The sequence below is a fragment of the Saccoglossus kowalevskii genome, chromosome 1 (genome assembly GCF_978046115.1).
Source record: "Saccoglossus kowalevskii chromosome 1, keSacKowa6.1, whole genome shotgun sequence".
Classification (NCBI taxonomy): domain Eukaryota; kingdom Metazoa; phylum Hemichordata; class Enteropneusta; family Harrimaniidae; genus Saccoglossus; species Saccoglossus kowalevskii.
The window spans coordinates 38,314,944-38,333,989 of NC_140641.1; the positions used below are offsets into that span (position 1 = coordinate 38,314,944).

Genomic DNA, 19,046 nt, shown 5'->3' on the forward strand with positions numbered 1-19,046 from the left:
ACTTGCATCTTTTGCGAATGGCACTTTGAGAGACGATAGATTATGGGAATAATGCCAAAAAAATATTGTAGAATTTCATTTTTGTTTATTTTGCCCTGCTCATGGACCACTTCACATTCCTTTTTTCTACCTTTATTTCACAAGCTTGAAAATTCAACTGTTCAAATACATCATGCCAAGTCTGTATTTAAAGGGCGGTAGTCGTCGCGCCCCGCATGCACGAGATATATGGATCTCATATAAACAAAGATGGCGACATTGACTGTTGCGCAGATCAGCAAGTACAACACGAGACGTTACCAAGCTTTAATTAGGCATTTTTTAGGTGATTGGAAGGTATCGGATGAGTCACCAATAATTAGTGCAAGTCGTGACCAGGTCAAACCATTTCCATTTTCAGAAGAGTGCATTGGATTATGGGAAAATCAATGTTTATCAACACAAATGTCGCACATGCGCAGCGTGACGACCACCGCTCTTCAACATGGGGCATTAGAGATACAAATCAACACTCGAATTAATTTTACATAACACGACTGCCTGATAAATTTTAAAGTTATGGTTCTGAACAAATGCTGATTGGCTTTGAACTCTTAACTCAAACGCCAATATCTCTTCCTTTGATCTACCAGGAATTTGATGTGTGCCGATATTTTAAATTTACATAAGCATACACACATGGACACATTGTCAACCACTGTAAGGTAATATTTATATCCAAATTGAGAGCTTTAGTGATTGGTTTTATTTGTTTTGCCATTCTTGAATATCAATATCCCAAGATTTTTGTTTAAACAGTTAAATATTGAACATTATCAACCCTTTGGTTCAGCAACAGTCACTATCATGGACTGAGTGTGATTTAGCCATGCCTCCCCTATACCATATGAAACAAGCAGCCTATCGACTGAGATAGCTCCGCTGTTAGCAATGCACATTTCAAATAAAGATATCATTAGAAAATGAACAATATGTATAGTATCAGAGCAATTCAACAAGAATTCAAGAATATCACTTTTCACCAAAAATGACAAAAATAATCATGAAAATTAGATAATTAAAGATATCACCACGAAATTAACAAATCTAAAAGAGGTCTACATGTAGTACCTATATATGTAATATCAAAGCAATTCGACTCACAGTTTTCTACAAGTCAAAAATATCACTTTTTACCAAAAATGACAAAAATATTCATCAAAATTAAAGAATTGAAGATATCATAATGAAATGAACAAATCTAAGAAAGATCAACCCAAGGTACATATACACCAAGTATCAAAGCATTCAGGCTTGTAGTTTTCAAGAAGAAGTCGAAAAAGTAAAGCATTGACACGGACGGACAATCACTCATATGATAAGCTCCACTCGACAAAGTCGACATGTTATCCTCAGCATACCTGTCTATTGTTTTATCCGCTTTCCCGGTGACATAACAGAATGAGGAATTATTCACTATGGTCATACAAGAATATACTGACATAAATACAGGATAATGCATTATTTATTTCATCCAATTCTATTAAATACCATCTTGTTTATACAGTACCAGGTATACAATAAAAGACTGTAGAAATTCATTTTCACCTACCACTAATCAAATGTCTGCAGAAATATAATTTTGATCAACAAAACTTTTTCTGTTTTATTAAATTAAGCATGTAAATGTCTTTCATAAAAAACATTCTCTTTCAAAAAACCAAGCAAAGTGAGCTTAGCAAAAAATGATTACTGGTATCAAAATCAATGCAATGAGTGTTATCTTATTTACGTACAAAATTGTCAGAAAATATTTTTTTTCTAAACATTTGATTCATCCATCAAAAATAATGCAGAATATACGATGTAAATCTGTCTGTTCCCTTTAATTTCAATTCTATGGCCATGAAATCACCAACCACTCTTTCAACTGAAAAATAGCCCATCCTAGTTAACCCATGCAGCCTGATTGTAATCATTTCCTTGAGTTAAATTGATCCATGGCACCCATGCATACCCATGAAGTTTGGGATCAGATTTGGGATCTTCAGGAGGGAATTGTGGATGTACAGCAGTAGCATTATATTCATCCAGTCTCTTCAACAACATCGCAACAATATCTGTACAATGAAAACAAATAAGTCATTGTGCCAAATAATTATTTACTCCTGTGACAGACATGATACAAAGTGGAGCCAGTTTATTTGTGCAATAGACCATTTTCCATTCACTGCGAGAATCATGAGTTATGCGTGAAATCGAACATAAAAACAGGACAAACTAAGGTCATAGCGTCGTAGTGGCGTCAAACATCGCGTGGGGTTCGACAAACGCGAAAGTATTTTGGGGAACATTTCCATGCTTAATAATGTGCTTTCCACATTTGATGATAGGCAATTTCGATTAAGGTAGAGATGCAGTTTATTTGGCTTGCTTTTTAATTGAGTAATTAGACAATGAAGATGGTATTATATATCCAACATGTTATATATTTTCTGAAAGCTTATTATACAAACTTTGTAAAACTTGTCTTTATTTTAAATATCCAGAATGCGTTTTTGATTTTGGGTCAAAAATATGCTTTTTTGGACAAAAGTGGTTTAAAAAAAATTAGCTTAAAAACTTCAAGTCCGTTTGTGGGTAAAATTACATCACTGGATACCTTGGTATACTACTAATTCAAATGCGTCCACTCATCTCTCTAACGACTTTCAAAGTCGCACAGCATGACCTCAAAGTTCACTCTTTTCTATTTTTGCATAATTTATATATCCATGTTAATTGCGGACTTGTTATTTTTGTTCCACGCGCCGTAATAAACTGTCCGGACGCATTTTGAAGGGGGAACACCTTGTCAATAATGTGTGAAAATTTCGAGGCAAATGGCCAAAGCGTCTATCAGCTATTTTAATTTAAAACCCAAGAATTCACCAAAAATAGAAGACGAGAAAAAGGCTAATTTGCATATTTGCGCGTTAAACCGGGAATTACTGCTTTGTCATACTTTGTCATACTTTCTAGACTATTGAAATCGAAAGTTAACGTATAGACATAGACATTTTATGTAAAATCGTTGGACCAGAACAACTGCTCTTGGATATATAAATCAGAAACACGTCATTCATACCAGTGTTTTGATGGGGTCGGTAAAAACACGTGGCAATGCCCAGTAAATAAGACGTCATCTCGTGAATTATTAAACAGGGGGCGGTCCGAGGAAGGTGACCTTTTATCACGATCAAAACATCATGGCTTCTCTTCGATGTATTTTTCAATAAAAAATCTACGAGTATTTCACAGTCTATGGTTTACCGTGAAGAGTACAAAGTGGGATATTAAATTATTTATCCTTGATGATTTTTATGTAGTATTGAGAACCAACTCCAGGAAGCGAACACACAATAATGATATTTGATATTTTTTTATTAGACGCATAAAATCCTTAGGAAAGGATAAAAAGGGTCTTACAGAAAGAAATTAAAAAAAAAACACACAAAAGACTACAATCTAAAAAAGAAAACAAAAAATAAAAACTTTTCTAAAAAAAAACAAACAAAAAAACAAGTCAAAAACAAAAAAATACAATTTGCAGCCAATGGTGAATACAGAATATAGAATGAACACAAAATGTGGCCTAATACACTGATAGTTGTTGCTGTTTTATGTTCCATAGCTGTTTTTTAAGAAGACAGCTAAGGCTGGTGCTAGAGTATGGTTTGCCATAATCAAAATGAATTTATTCTGACTATTTTCTTTATCAAAATTTGGAATTTTATTTTGTGCAGTCAGGAATAATTTGTCCCTATGGTGACTGTAAGCTGGACATTTCATTACAAAATGTTGCTCATCCTCAACTATATGAATAATCGCGTAATCCTAGAATCGAAACGCGAGGCACAGAAGTTTTGTTCATCGTTTCCAATCCAATTTTTCCCATTGCAACATATTTGTTAAAAGAAATATTTGAATTCTGTTCGTTTTTTAAGGAGGCATTTTTATTATTTTTTCCGATTTTGGCAACGCCTTATTCAGGGATTTTCTAAGACAGTCGCAGACAATCAGCGCACGGATGTACGTTCAAAACATGCTGTTGTACTACCGGCGACGGTCGCTTGCAAGAAGAGAGCTCCAGCTTCTAACGTAAAAGTTTTAAAATTTAGACCGGTTTTAAATAATTAGTGTTGGAAATCTGACATGTTTTAAGAGTGCAAAATTAAGGTGCATTTTCGAGCGGTCAAATTTTTCTGAATAGAAATCGGCAAATGAAAAAATAGGAGTGCTAAACAGTGTGCTTCGTTAGTTTAAAAAAATGGAATGTCCGTCAAATTGACGTAAATTTCCCCATTTTTCACGGAAAAAGCAAAGGTCGTGGCCGAGGTGCAGGCTAAAAAACTCAAAAATCAAAACAAAATCATCAATCAGTAAGTATTATGACAAGGAAAACAAAACATCAGACGCGGAGAAGCGGTCAGCGCGTCAAAAGAGTTGTTATCGTAATGTATCAAGTTACCTCTCTCCGTGATTTATTTTTCATTGAAATTATTTGGTTGTTTTCAATTAATTTTAGCGTACCTCTGCAATTTATTTTAGCATTGTCAGTTGTTTGCTTCATTGAATTAAACGAAGTTCGTCCGGTTGCAAACAAAGCTGTCTCGCACCACCTAGCAAAACTTGCGAATGATCGAAGTACAGGTACCCATTGGACAAAAGATACACAAAAGTTTGTATCTCCCCGACCCAGTGCAATATATCCGGTTAGAATCAAAGCTCACGTGTCCCTTATTTGAGGGACCAGACTCTGCCGTAAATTCGGGATGGGATTTAGGGGAAAAAAAATGGGACTTTTAAGGTGTATTTTGGCGTCATTTTCGGACATTTCAATCATTCCTGATGCCTAAAATAGAGTCTAAGTTTTACCGTAGTCATTGACGCCTATTCAAGAGTATGATGTTTATTGTGACTAGCGTGAATGGGTAAGCTTCGTTTCGACAATGAGCAGTTATCACTGTAAACAATGTTAAATTATTCTTCACATGTTCAGTTTATTTTTTGAGAACAATTATTTAAAAATAAAATCTCTCAGTCAATCAGAAACTCGGATTCATGCCTTCAGGGAAAGTTATGTTTGGACGCTCACATCGATTTTGTTTTTCGTTCGGTGGGCTGATGCCTTCAGTGTAGCTTTTGCCTCTTCCGACATAGAAATCATCTGAATCTTCTTTCTACCTCTCTTTCTTTTCACACCACGCATAATGTAATGATAACAATTAGGAAAAAACACTGAGGAAATATGTTTGGTTTGCTAGCGAGCGAGACCTGATTTGAGAATAATTGCATATGCGCGTGAATTGAATGAACTATGACCCGTACAATCTCGATTTGCATATTGTCAATCAAAGGGTCTGTTATTTGGTTACTCATGCAAATTAGGCAATTGGACATAAACATTGCCACGTGTGAGTGTTTTTTATTTTTAACCGGAAAATAAACAGCAATTTTAACGGTGTTCCAATAAGAATTCATTGGTCAAATTTTCACAGAATGTTCTTTAGATAAAAATCTATATAAAAAACGAAAAAAACTATTTTTGATTGAAATTCACAAATAAACTGCATCTCTACCTTAAGTGAGGGTATTCGAAAGCAATATTCCTCTGTCGAAGATCGGCCGGTCGATGTGAGGTACAAAATAAAGAAATTAGAGTTCAAAATCAAATCAATTGAGTTTTGCAGCAGACGTTCTGTGCGCGTTTTTCATGCAAGTCGCGGGATCTCGCAGTTGAACGGAAAATCATCTATTCATTTATAAATTCAGCCCATGACATTCATACCGGTAATACATTTTTAACATAAAAATGACAATCAGCCATCTTGAATCGGTTTTGAAACCAAATCTATGAAAATGTGTTACATGATGTATGTGTGAAGTTTGAACATTTATCATGGATGCTTATCAACATGTGTGTTGATTCATTCATATTTGTTGTTGTTTATTCGTAATTGTTATTTTTCATTCGTATTTAGTTTGTATCGATAGACAATGATTTTCTGCATTTGTTCATTTTTATTTCATTCGATTCAAAGCATTATTCACTGAGATGTAGTTATTAAAAGTCGTTTCATCTTTGATTTCATCTCACAATACATGTATCTTTATTACAAAGAAGCCCAAATCAGTTTACATATTAAGACATTTGTGTAATGGTCACAAGGACACTATTATCACTATGAAGGCAAGAAAAATTGCATTTTCGCAGATTAAGTATACTTAATATTGACCTTCTAACATGGCAAACCAATCACAGCCTTTCCCTCCAATTTTAAAATTCGAGGCGTAAATTTGATTAACCCCACATAATATCAAAGGGTTTTTCATTGCATGTTTTTTTTTATTGTACTCATTGTATCTTAATGCCAGACTTCTATAATGATATAAACGGCGTACTAATGTTTATAAGCATTACAGTTTACCATAGTTGGGTTACCACTTCACTAAAAAAGTGCTCGCAGTTATTGGACCTGATCGAATGTGTACAATAGACAGCCACAACATTATCAGTCCAGCCATGTAAGCAACATGGCTCCACTAGCATTTGTTAGAAACAAAATGACCATAGTCAGCCATTTTTAATCAAGTCCGGGAAAAATATATAACATGTATCAAGGACCCAATATGTTGAATGGACATACAAATTTAGAATGCAACAGTAATATGTCCATGCACAACTATGACCCAGTTCTGGAATGGCAGAAATGCTTAGCAGTAAAATGGCCGCAATTCGGCCATCATGAATTGGATCACACAGATGCATAAAGGTGAAATAATATTTCGCCGTTTTCGAACAACGTCCAAACAGAGACTAAAAAAGCTATAACATCCATAGAGAATATCTGATAGAATCAACTATTAATTTTTTACCTGGGTACTTATCAGCTATGTTATGATATTTATATGGGTCATTGATAACATTATACAGACATGGTTCCTTACCTGGGTACTTATCAGCTATGTTATGATATTCACATGGGTCATTGATAAGATTATGCAGACATGGTTTCTTACCTGGGTACTTATCAGCTATGTTATGATATTCACATGGGTCATTGATAACATTATACAGACGTGGTTCCTTACCTGGGTATTTATCAACTATGTTATGATATTCACATGGGTCATTGATAACATTATACAGACGTGGTTCCTTACCTGGGTACTTATCAGCTATGTTATGATATTCACATGGGTCATTGATAACATTATACAGACATGGTTCCTTACCTGGGTACTTATCAGCTATGTTATGATATTCACATGGGTCATTGATAACATTATACAGACATGGTGTTTACCTGGGTACTTATCAGCTATGTTATGATATTCACATGGGTCATTGATAACATTATACAGACATGGTTTCTTACCTGGGTACTTATCAGCTATGTTATGATATTCACATGGGTCATTGATAACATTATACAGACATGGTTCCTTACCTGGGTACTTATCAGCTATGTTATGATATTCACATGAGTCATTGATAACATTATACAGACATGGTTCCTTACCTGGGTACTTATCAGCTATGTTATGATATTCACATGGGTCATTGATAACATTATACAGACATGGTGTCTTACCTGGGTACTTATCAGCTATGTTGTGATATTCACATGGGTCATTGATAACATTATACAGACATGGTTTCTTACCTGGGTACTTATCAGCTATGTTATGATATTCACATGGGTCATTGATAACATTATACAGACATGGTTCCTTACCTGGGTACTTATCAGCTATGTTATGATATTCACATGGGTCATTGATAACATTATACAGACATGGTTCCTTACCTGGGTACTTATCAGCTATGTTATGATATTCACATGGGTCATTGATAACATTATACAGACATGGTTCCTTACCTGGGTACTTATCAGCTATGTTATGATATTCACATGGGTCATTGATAACATTATACAGACATGGTTCCTTACCTGGGTACTTATCAGCTATGTTATGATATTCATATGGGTCATTGATAACATTATACAGACATGGTTCCTTACCTGGGTACTTATCAGCTTTGTTATGATATTCACATGGGTCATTGATAACATTATACAGACATGGTTCCTTACCTGGGTACTTATCAGCTATGTCGTGATATTCACATGGGTCATTGATAACATTATACAGATATGGTTCCTTACCTGGGTACTTATCAGCTATGTTATGATATTCACATGGGTCATTGATAACATTATACAGACATGGTTCCTTACCTGGGTACTTATCAGCTTTGTTATGATATTCACATGGGTCATTGATAACATTATACAGACATGGTTCCTTACCTGGGTACTTATCAGCTATGTCGTGATATTCACATGGGTCATTGATAACATTATACAGACATGGTTCCTTACCTGGGTACTTATCAGCTATGTTATGATATTCACATGGGTCATTGATAACATTATACAGATGTGGTTTCTTACCTGGGTACTTATCAGCTATGTTGTGATATTCACATGGGTCATTAATAACATTATACAGACATGGTTTCTTACCTGGGTACTTATCAGCTATGTTGTGATATTCACATGGGTCATTGATAACATTATACAGATGTGGTTTCTTACCTGGGTACTTATCAGCTATGTTGTGATATTCACATGGGTCATTAATAACATTATACAGACATGGTTTCTTACCTGGGTACTTATCAGCTATGTTGTGATATTCACATGGGTCATTGATAACATTATACAGATGTGGTTTCTTACCTGGGTACTTATCAGCTATGTTGTGATATTCACATGGGTCATTAATAACATTATACAGACATGGTTTCTTACCTGGGTACTTATCAGCTATGTTAAGATATTCACATGGGTCATTGATAACATTATACAGACATGGTTCCTTACCTGGGTACTTATCAGCTATGTTATGATATTCACATGGGTCATTGATAACATTATACAGACATGGTGTCTTACCTGGGTACATATCAGCTATGTTATGATATTCACATGGGTCATTGATAACATTATATAGAATTGGTTTCTTACCTGGGTATTTATCATCTATGTTATGATATTCATATGGGTCATTGATAACATTATACAGACATGGTTTCTTACCTGGGTACTTATCAGCTATGTTATGATATTCACATGGGTCATTGATAACATTATACAGACATGGATTCTTGGTTGGTTTACAATTAGTTGATGCATTTGCAGGTTTTTCTCCACATTGAACAACATCAGCTCTTGGATTATGCAATACAGTGAAGTTCTTTTTCTCTGCAATAAATGAAACGTAACATGTGTATGAACACAAGCCTTGTTATATGGTAATGACTTCATTAAGCCGATACGGGATACGGCATATGACAACACACAGTAAAATCATTATTGCTATAATTACTTGTATCTTGATAATATTCCAGGCTTGAAATTGGCTAATAAATATGCAAATTAGGCAATTAATCTGTAAAGATTGCAACCCAAAACTAATCAGGTCTGTGCATTATCTCAGACCATCTATGTATCAAGTTTAATTGAAATCTATCTGTTAAGCAGTTCGAGAAAAAAAAAGGTCTAATCAAAGAAAGCTTACAAAGAACTCCCGTGTGCTGAGAGTATTGGAGACACATTAAAATTAATTCAAAATTTAAGATTTGCTTTTCAAAACAAAAAGCTTGGCAACTAATTTTTGTCTGCTATTTGAGATAATCAATATGCATGTTCATCAACATTAAACTAATCATGTCTGTGGATTACCTCAATGAACCAAATTGTTTCAGGGTGCACATGTACAAAGTTTCATTATAATGTGATGATTAATCCTAATTAAATTATTGGAAAACAGAAAAGTAAATTATTATAGATGTATATGAACCTAAAACTAATTTGATCATCACATTGTGTTAGAGTACATATGTACCAAGATTCATTGAATTAAGATAAGTACTATCACAGACCATCTATGTACCAAGTTTCATTGAAATGTGATTAGAACCAAAAATTATGATTTATTATGCAAATTATTAAGTAATTAATATGATCTGATTTTAACCTAAAACTGGGCGGGTCTGTGCATTGTCCTGGAGCATAAATGTACCAAGTGTCATTGAAATGGAATAATTAGTACATGTGATATCAGTGTAAAAGCCAAAAATTGGGTAATTATGCAAATTAGGTAGTTAATATGCACTGATTTTAACCCAAAACTAATCAGGTCTGTGCATTGTTCTAGGACATTTATGTACCAAGATTCATTGAAATGGAATTATTAGTACATGCGATATCACTGTAAAAACCAAAAATTAACTAATTATGCAAATTAGTTGATTAATATGCACACATTATTATTTAAATTAATCAAAGCTTTTGATTGTTCTAGAGCATCTATGTAACAAGTATCATTGAAGAGTAATGAAGTAATAGTACATGAAATATCCTGTGGTCATCCAAGACTGGTATAACATGAAAAACCTAGTAGCAGTACCTAGTCGTGAGTATTCTTCAGGTTTATACCATCCATTCCATTTATTCCCATATGCTTCTCCTATAATAATCTTGTATTCGCCAACTCTTAGCGCTGCAGTATTTTGTATTGGATCAATATTATGGAGAATTTCTGTTCTAGGAGAAGGTTCACCTCTGTAAATAAGCAAAAATTATCATAATCACGCTGTATTCCAACAAGTAGTAGTTTTCAATTCAAAATTAGCAATTTTGACAAAAATTACAAAAATATTTGCTATCATCACAAAATGAAGAAATCATACAAACCAAGTATAAAAGCAATTGAGCTAGTAGTTTTAAAGAAGAACTTAAAAATAGAATTGACTAACGACAACAAAAATCACCTACATAGCTCTCTCATCTTTGATGACAGTGGAGTAAAATATGGTAAAAAATACTGTACAGTTCAAAATAGTCTGGCTCATATTAATACATGTACATTCTATATTATCACATACAGTTTATCTATTTAAAATTCCTACAGTTCAGGTACATACCTTGAGAGGGTATCCCACACATTGAAACCATCTAAATTGCTTGGTAAAGCAGACATATTGCCGCCAGCTAAATAATAAACAGTGGGCATCCAATCACAAACATGCACCAGATCCAATGATATTCGACTTGCCTTTTCCAGCAAAGGACTATGAACAAATCCATCTCCTCGTATGCCACCCTCCCATAATGTTGCCTTAGTCCCCCTCAGTGGCCAGTTAGATGCATAGTTCATGTCAAACCCAGCTGGAGGTCCTCCATTGTCTGTGCTGAATATAATAACAGAATTGTCGTACAGTCCAGTTTCTTTTAATGTTCTTGTAACATTGCCAACTGAGTCATCTAATGCAGACACCATTGCTGAGGAGTTGAACAAAAAAAATTCACTTCAAATTGATTGAAGACTAATAATAATCAAATAATATATGAAAAAATGTAGCTTGAAACAATTGGAATGCAAGTTATCAAATAGGTTTTGAAATACCTATTATGATATAGTCAAATCCAACCCAATTTATATTGTTATATACCATGCATGGAAATGATTAGAAATATTCAAAGGACCTGCAAATGTTCTTCTTCTCTCATCTTGTATATATGGAAATCTACTTGTATACTTGTACGGAGCTTGCAATGGACTCTTTTCATTACCACTGTGTACAGCTTGGTGAGCTAGGTATAAAAATAATGGCTGGGAAAATGGTGAAATAACAGTAAAACATTAATAAAGTGTAAGTAATGTTGGTAGACTTTGAGTATACTTTGGAGTTTGATTTAGCAGGGGTGTGTGAAAGAAAAATGAAGAGGTTTTGATGAAACCCAGGAAAAATTAGTGGGCATGTGTATTGCTGTGCATACAGAGGTAACAGGAAGTTCTGTAAAAAGATTTTCAACATTTCTGGATTTTCCAAAATCAAAATCTCAAATTTTGTTACCACTGATGTATTATGTCTCTTCCAATGAAAATCATTAAAACCTGTTTCCGGAACTTTTTTTTATCCGTGAATTGAACTGTGATTAGCAGTAAACAGAGTATAGCTTCATTGATTCACATTGTTTACAGTTTCATGATGCAATCACTATGGCAGTTGATTTTTTGCTTTTGATTTTGTTAAACCCATAAATATTGAAAACCTTGTTGCAGAACTTCCCTTTACTTACATTCACAACAATACACACACTAACAAACTGTATGTACCATATAAATATGTAATTTGAACCAATGCATCAGAAAACCCGTATAGCATTATAGAGTATTTGTGCCAGACAATACACCAGAACTTGTGAACATTTGATGTAATGGCAACAAGATAGTTGAGGGAAAGGCATTCAGATAACCACACCACACTGTAAACTCACCTTGTCAGATGGGTGATTTGAAATGATTTTCTCAGCATGTGTTGTAAAGAGTTCTGTGCTGTATTCACCAAAAGTTGGCCAATCTACATCCATATTTTTATGCAGATCAAATCCCCAGTATTTACCCTGTGTAAAATTACATATTTCATCTCATGACATTGGTGCATATCATTCACAAGTAGCTACATTTATCATACAATAACACTGACTGATATTTCACACCAAGCGTGGTAATGCGCATGCTAAACACTAGTCTGTGTGTGATCGAATGAGAAAACCAAATTGTCTGATGATAGCATTTTTTATCACTGCAATACAAGTATTTACTTGCATGGTGCAATGAAAATCACTCATAATAATGATTCAAAGCATAAAGTGATTTTGACTTGCATTGTCTCTTGTTTGTTTTTTGGTGTTTTATAGTAATGTAGAAGTGTGAAATTGTACATCATTCAATTATAGCGTGTCTTACTAGAACAGGTCAGGTTGCTAGAATGCAGCCACTTTTGAACACTATTTGGATATTTAGGTACATGGTCATATGTTAAAGAATCTACCAGCCCTGCCCCCTCCACAGTGAAACATTTTTTACCTACTTTAGAATTTATATTTTACCCAGTGTACAGTATGATCCCAATAATCTTCATGGCCACAATAGTAACCATAGAAACTATCAAATCCACGATACGTTGGGGTGTATTCCTTTGCAAAAAATCCCAGATGCCACTGTAATGAAAAACTAACACATTATATCATTTGTCAAAATGTATATACTGGTATATTAATGTTCCAAAAGCTACAGTAACTACAAAGCATACTATTGGTCACATGCTACCTTGCCAACCATATGTGTAGAATATCCTAGTGGCTTCAGATATTCAGCCATTGTTGTCTCATTTGGGCGCAACCCATAGGGCTGAGGAGCAACGATAACACTGTGTTGAAGACCTGCAAGAAAGATATATTATTAGGAAAGGCATTTAGACATTGCTACCAACCACAGTAAATTAAAGTAAATCTTCATTACCGTCATAACATTTAATACATTTTATGTTTTTAAAGTTTTCTGGCTACATAACAACATAATGCTTTAGATGAAAGAGCTCCACAAAGGCAGGAGAATGGGATTTACAGTTTTCATTCTCTAGATATTCAACTTTCCATCTTCATTCTTGACGACAACTGTTGTGGAAAAATTGAAATGATTTCATCTATAACCTCTGAAGTAAATAAATGAGTTGAAAGTTTAGAGCATGGTAGCATACTAGTGCCATCAAGACATATACATGTATAATGGTTATCATGGTAACATAACTAAAATATTCATTTTAGTTTTTTTTACACCAAACGCTCTATTCTTCATATGTTTCATACATTTTATTTTTGAGATATACAGGTTATATTTTACTTTCAACTACAAAATTAACCATTTTTCCTTTATTATAATTACCGGTATACTAAAAACCAGTTATGGATGAAATCATTTTCTTAATTTTCTTTGCAGAACTTACCTCCACTCAAAGTTTATAATGGTCTGAATTTTCAGAGCAAAGGAACATTTCATTAATCTTATTGGCACATATATGTAAATATTTGTCTGAAAAGAGGCAGTATTAGACTTTAATCCCACGAATTGTGAGCGTTATATTTTGTTAAAGCTATATTTCATCAGATTAGAGTGACAAGAAGGGCTGAATATGCCCTTTTACACCAACTGACCAGTATGTATGGGATGTCTTCCTGTCATGAGAGCACTTCTTGTTGGTGTACAAATTGGTTGTACATAGTAGTTATGTAATAATACACCACTGTAAGCCAACTCATCAATGTTTGGTGTTGGAATCTGATCAGAACCATGGAAACTAACATCATCCCATCCCTGTAGAGAAAAAGTATACCGTTAAAGTCCTATTATAAACCGCGGTTTATATTACAATGTATCAATTTAAAAATTGGGATCAAAAGCTCAAGTTCAGGGTGCGGTTTCTATTACGTACATATTGCAATCACTAAATGGGCGTGGTCATTTTTTGTCCACAACACATGCACAAAACAAACAATACACCGTATAGTCTTTTGAATAGGCGTCAGGGAAGAGTGAAATGCCTTATTTTGGTTCTAAAATAGGCGTTACGAAATGTTGAAAGATTACAGTCAATCAAAAAAAAATTCTACATGATACAAAAAATACTCAGTATTTTTAACGTAATATGCATTTATTTTTTTTAATTTTCTTGGTAACGAAAAGTATATTCTAACAGAAGTTTCAAATAAAAACACGAATGCACTGCTTAGTAGCAAATGATAACATAACGGTAGCTCGATCCGGCCATGCTGCTGGTCACAAGTGAATAACTTACTTGTTTTCGAAGTGTTGATATTGGTGATTATTATTTAGTAGTGATTACAATAACGCACAAAAAATAAGTTCGTTGAATTGTTATAAAATGCAAGTAAAATTCAACTTAGTTTCCCCGTAAGCGAACGATTTCAGTCACATGTAAACAGCCGATACGATATCCGCCATGCTTTTGAATGCTCACGTGACGTATTATTGACCGGATAGGTCAAGTCGCTAATTAACCAATCAAAATGCTGGATGGTGCCCACGTGTCTAAATTACATAGCTCATTTAAATATGTTAATGACAGTTCAGCGACCTCATGGTGAACGCAACACGAAAGAGATTTACCGATAATGTAGTGCGATCTTTTGCCTTTGATTTCCATGGGAAAACGGCATGATTTTTTTTTAAATCAAGAAATTATTTGTTTTCGAAAGATAAATTATTCTTCAATGCTCAGTTTAACACTTTTACGGTGATAAAAGCTCATTGTCTAAAACTTACGAAACACAGACGTATTCAGAAAGAGTATTGACAGAAGCTAGAGGTCGCCGCCAGAACAAAAGCAGTTTCATTGCCTGTCTGACATCTTATCACCGCTGAACAATAAATAGGTGTGAATATTTTTAGGCATGTTGTCGAAACAAAGAATAGGATTAGGAACAATGCCGTTTTGGAACAGCTGGTTGAAACAATGAAGTCAGTCACGGTCTTGTTGAATTGGGGGTGCGGTTAGTAATAGGTACTTTTCAAGTTTTCAATTTTTGTTAAGAACTCTTTAACCCCGAAGCCGGAATTGGGGGTGCGGTTACTATTACGTATGCGGTTTATATTAGGACTTTAACGGTAGCTAAATCTACCATTTAGGGCATTAAAAAAGGTAAACAATACTGAAGGTACCGTACTAGTACTGGAAAATAATACTCACCAAGTCATCAGCTAGTATAACAATGATATGAGGTTGACGAGAAAAAGCATCACAGGTTACCCATAATGCAACGCAGCACAACAACTGTTGAGTGATGAAATCAGCCATATTTAACTGTGATACACTTGTATGTAGCCTATAGGTCTTGTTGGTATTCCGGATGACTGATAGAAGACATCTGTATGGTTGAAACAATAAGCAACAACTGAAAATATAACCAGTTATTCTCTTTCTTCCCATAAGAAACTTACATTTCAACTACAACATTGCTATTTGTTTACAAAACAATGAGCTAATATGCAATGTCGCTGATTGGGTTGCCTTTTCATTCAGAGTAATCATAATACCGGCACTTCTGGTTGTGTTTGCTAAAGGGCAGCTGGTCATCACAGCATTTATACACCATCTTTCCTTGCCTATCTGGTAACTAATAATATAAGGCATGTTTATAAACCTAACTGGGGCCTAAAATATTTATTAATTAATAAATGTATAAGTTGTATCATAATTCAAAGGTGGAATTGCTTTAATGTGTAGCAGTGAAAATAGAACAAAGTTATTTGCTCTAGTACTGCATACATTCATTCATGAAGAAGGTGTTTTATAGTTACAATTTGTCACATTTTAAGGAGGGGCGGCAAGCGGTATATTCGTTTTTATTTTCGTAATTTAAATAAATAAAAAACGTAAATTCGTAGACATGGGCAAGGTGTAAAATATAATCAGCTATTTTATTCGTATTTTGTACAAAGACCTTATTTTTTGGAAGCGTATAAAGCATTTTCCACATTAAAAGTCATCTAATTTTGATTCTTAAATACAAATCATATTATAAAAATATTATAAAAACATATTATAAAAATATAAAATGTAATTAGGAATTTGCTTTATCTGTAAAACCTATTTTTATTGTAAATGGAACTTTCATTTTATTTTCTGGAAAAAATGTAAAATGCCATTTTTATTTCCCGTATCCTGTACCAGCTACACCCCTTGCCCTTTAAGGGGTGGATAAATATTGGAAAAATTAAAAAGACAATAGATTAGTTGATAGATTACAATTAACAATAATATCCAATAATTCCATGGTGCTATCCCAAGAATTTCTGACTTTCAAGTTCCTAATGGCTGCTCATTTGCATAACTATTTCGCACTGCAAGTTGGGTTGAGTTTGAATGATCACAGAGGCAAACTTCACAAATTTGGTATAACTTGCAGTAGTGCACAAAAGGGGAAGCTTATTGAAATTGATGATAAACTAAATGTTCGCCTCTAGAAGCCTGCTGATCATGAATTATTGAACAAGCACAATCTTACTTTTTTCACAAAATACTGAAAACAAAATCATACCAATAATAATTGTTACAAACTGTATGTACAGACTGTAATACAAAGATATTAGGATCTTTCATTGTTGTGTTTTCTAATTATATTTAGCCATCATATTTTCATTACAATAAAGATGCACATCTTTCTTATGCTTTCTAGTATATGGCAGAATGACAAATATCGATCAAAAAGCAGACCCTCAATATCAAAACCATGATAAGCCATGATTGTTTCACCTGACTCAGCTACCGGGTAGTTCGAAAAAACCAATGCTCATTCTAATAAATTAGCCGGCTAAATTGCCATCCCATAACTTGGATACAAATGTAATTGTCAGACATTTATATGGGATGTTGGAGTAGACCGATTCTGAATAAATAAAAAAATCAGTACAATCAATAATATACCTGGTCTTGATACTGTAAATGACAGCAGCACATGTTTGTTTATTTGGGTGCGAATAGGTCAGGGAAGAGTTTGAAAAAAAAAATAGCTGCCATATTGGTTATCCAGATAGTAAAGACTTGAGTCTGCCCATTGTCTCCTACAACATGTAGAGAACAAATATGTGCTGGGCTTCCAGTCATTATCTTGCCAAATCAAAGCAATCCAATTTCATCTAAGAGAGGTGGGGAGGGGGCATGGAATGTAACCTCTGAAAGTCTGGGATATTTCGCCAGATTTTTATATTTTCTTGATTGCACTGAAAGTACAGCAATTAAGGAGCATTGCATTTGATATGGTCTGTAGGCCCAAATCCAGAAATAATACACTTGTCGTGCAATGCAAAAGAAAAACGCTGAACACCTCTATCATTCAGGTACTTTGATGAAAATTAATGATGTGCATCAAGGACCCATTATGTTCAATGGAGATAGCTTTGAATGATATTTGTCCATGTCCAGTCACGGAATGGCAGAAATTTTGATTAGTTTGTAGTACAACTGTATTTATCTGAAATATTGTCAGGGAAAAGGTGGAAAAGCCAAGACAATTTAAAATAATGTTCGAAATAAAACAGTATTTATTTATATGTCAATTTATTTATTCATTTATTTAATTACAAGAAATAAATTACAGGGTAATATTAAAGCAGCAATTAGCTATCAATCTTTTTCCTCCGAGTTTTATTTTTAATACAAATTTCCTGTGTCAATACCAAGTACCAACATATATTGATGTTGTACATTAAATCACTTGCACCAACTATTGAAATCCAGTTTTGTGAAACAAACCTCAGAGATTAAAGTACAAGACACTGTACAACTTACCAGAGACCCTGGGTGAAAGCATGTCAAGTACGTCACAATCTTAAGAGGCCAAGCCACTGTCTGATGGCAGATTTCAAAGATGATGACTACTCAACCGCATTTTATGTGATATAGCCTTGTTTAAGGTCACTTATGTCCATCCAATATTGTGTCTAATACACTTAGTGACTATTTTAGTGAGATTTAGTCATCTATATGCGAGTTATATTCAAACCAAATAAATTTCACAGCTATTGTCACTTTAACAATTTTTTTAATTTCTGACCACTCTTGAAAACCAAAAATACAATACAGCAAGATAACGCTTATTTGTTTGTTTTTTAAGAGAGATAATACATGTAATTAATTTTATATAAATATCTCAAATCTGCAGATAACAAAAGGCCTCTAATATGAACTTTATATCTGACACTCTAAAAAAAAAAAAAAAAAGCACTTGCAGAAAGCAAATATTGTTGATGTTTTGTTTTGTTTTTCCAAAAGTGTGTTGTTGATCATTATGCAATAAAGTTGTTGTTGTTGTTGATTCGACCTTTCTCTGACCCTAAAATCAGATAGTGTGCAAATATAGGCAATGAAACAAAATCAAAATATTATTGCAACAGCTATCAGATATACATCTGTACACAGTCCCTTTATAGTAATAGAAGGACTGTGATCTGTATTAACTCACCTATCCTCACGTGAAAATCTTTTTATTCGGCACCCTACCTCAGTCAGCAACAGTTTGGCCGATCTAAGATTTCACCTGTTCAGAAAGTGCTCAGGTGGAAAGTGCTGTTGTTGATCATGTGTTTTG

The 19,046-nt window shown here is 34.1% G+C and overlaps 1 protein-coding gene across 2 annotated transcripts; it reads right to left on the reverse strand.

Annotated features, from left to right (window-relative positions):
- Nucleotides 1-116: 116 nt before the first annotated feature.
- On the reverse strand, nucleotides 117-19,041 carry LOC144341602 (arylsulfatase I-like). 2 transcript variants are annotated; one of them, XM_085501919.1, is made up of 11 exons: nucleotides 18,921-19,041; nucleotides 15,647-15,824; nucleotides 14,094-14,253; nucleotides 13,210-13,322; nucleotides 12,990-13,100; nucleotides 12,375-12,500; nucleotides 11,580-11,706; nucleotides 11,018-11,375; nucleotides 10,501-10,655; nucleotides 9,129-9,293; nucleotides 117-2,099 (listed from the first exon to the last, which is right to left on the reverse strand). In XM_085501919.1, exons 2-11 carry the CDS (start codon nucleotides 15,752-15,754, stop codon nucleotides 1,927-1,929), a joined length of 1,596 nt encoding a protein of 531 aa, XP_085358045.1. In that variant the 5' UTR covers nucleotides 15,755-15,824; nucleotides 18,921-19,041; the 3' UTR covers nucleotides 117-1,926. The 2 variants fall into 2 exon arrangements, with proteins under 2 accessions (XP_085358045.1, XP_085358047.1); XM_085501921.1 differs by lacking the exon at nucleotides 12,990-13,100.
- Between the last annotated feature and the right edge of the window lie 5 nt (nucleotides 19,042-19,046).

Bases quoted from the DNA above. Each gene is read 5' to 3' on its own strand.
- LOC144341602 (XM_085501919.1), bottom strand. From the start codon at position 15,754: ATGGCTGATTTCATCACTCAACAGTTGTTGTGCTGCGTTGCATTATGG. The intron at 13,101-13,209 runs GTAGCATGTGAC...TTTTCATTACAG, and splicing joins CTACACATATGGTTGGCAAG to TGGCATCTGGGATTTTTTGC. The intron at 2,100-9,128 runs GTAAGAAACCAT...TTCATTGTACAG, and splicing joins CATAGCTGATAAGTACCCAG to ATATTGTTGCGATGTTGTTG.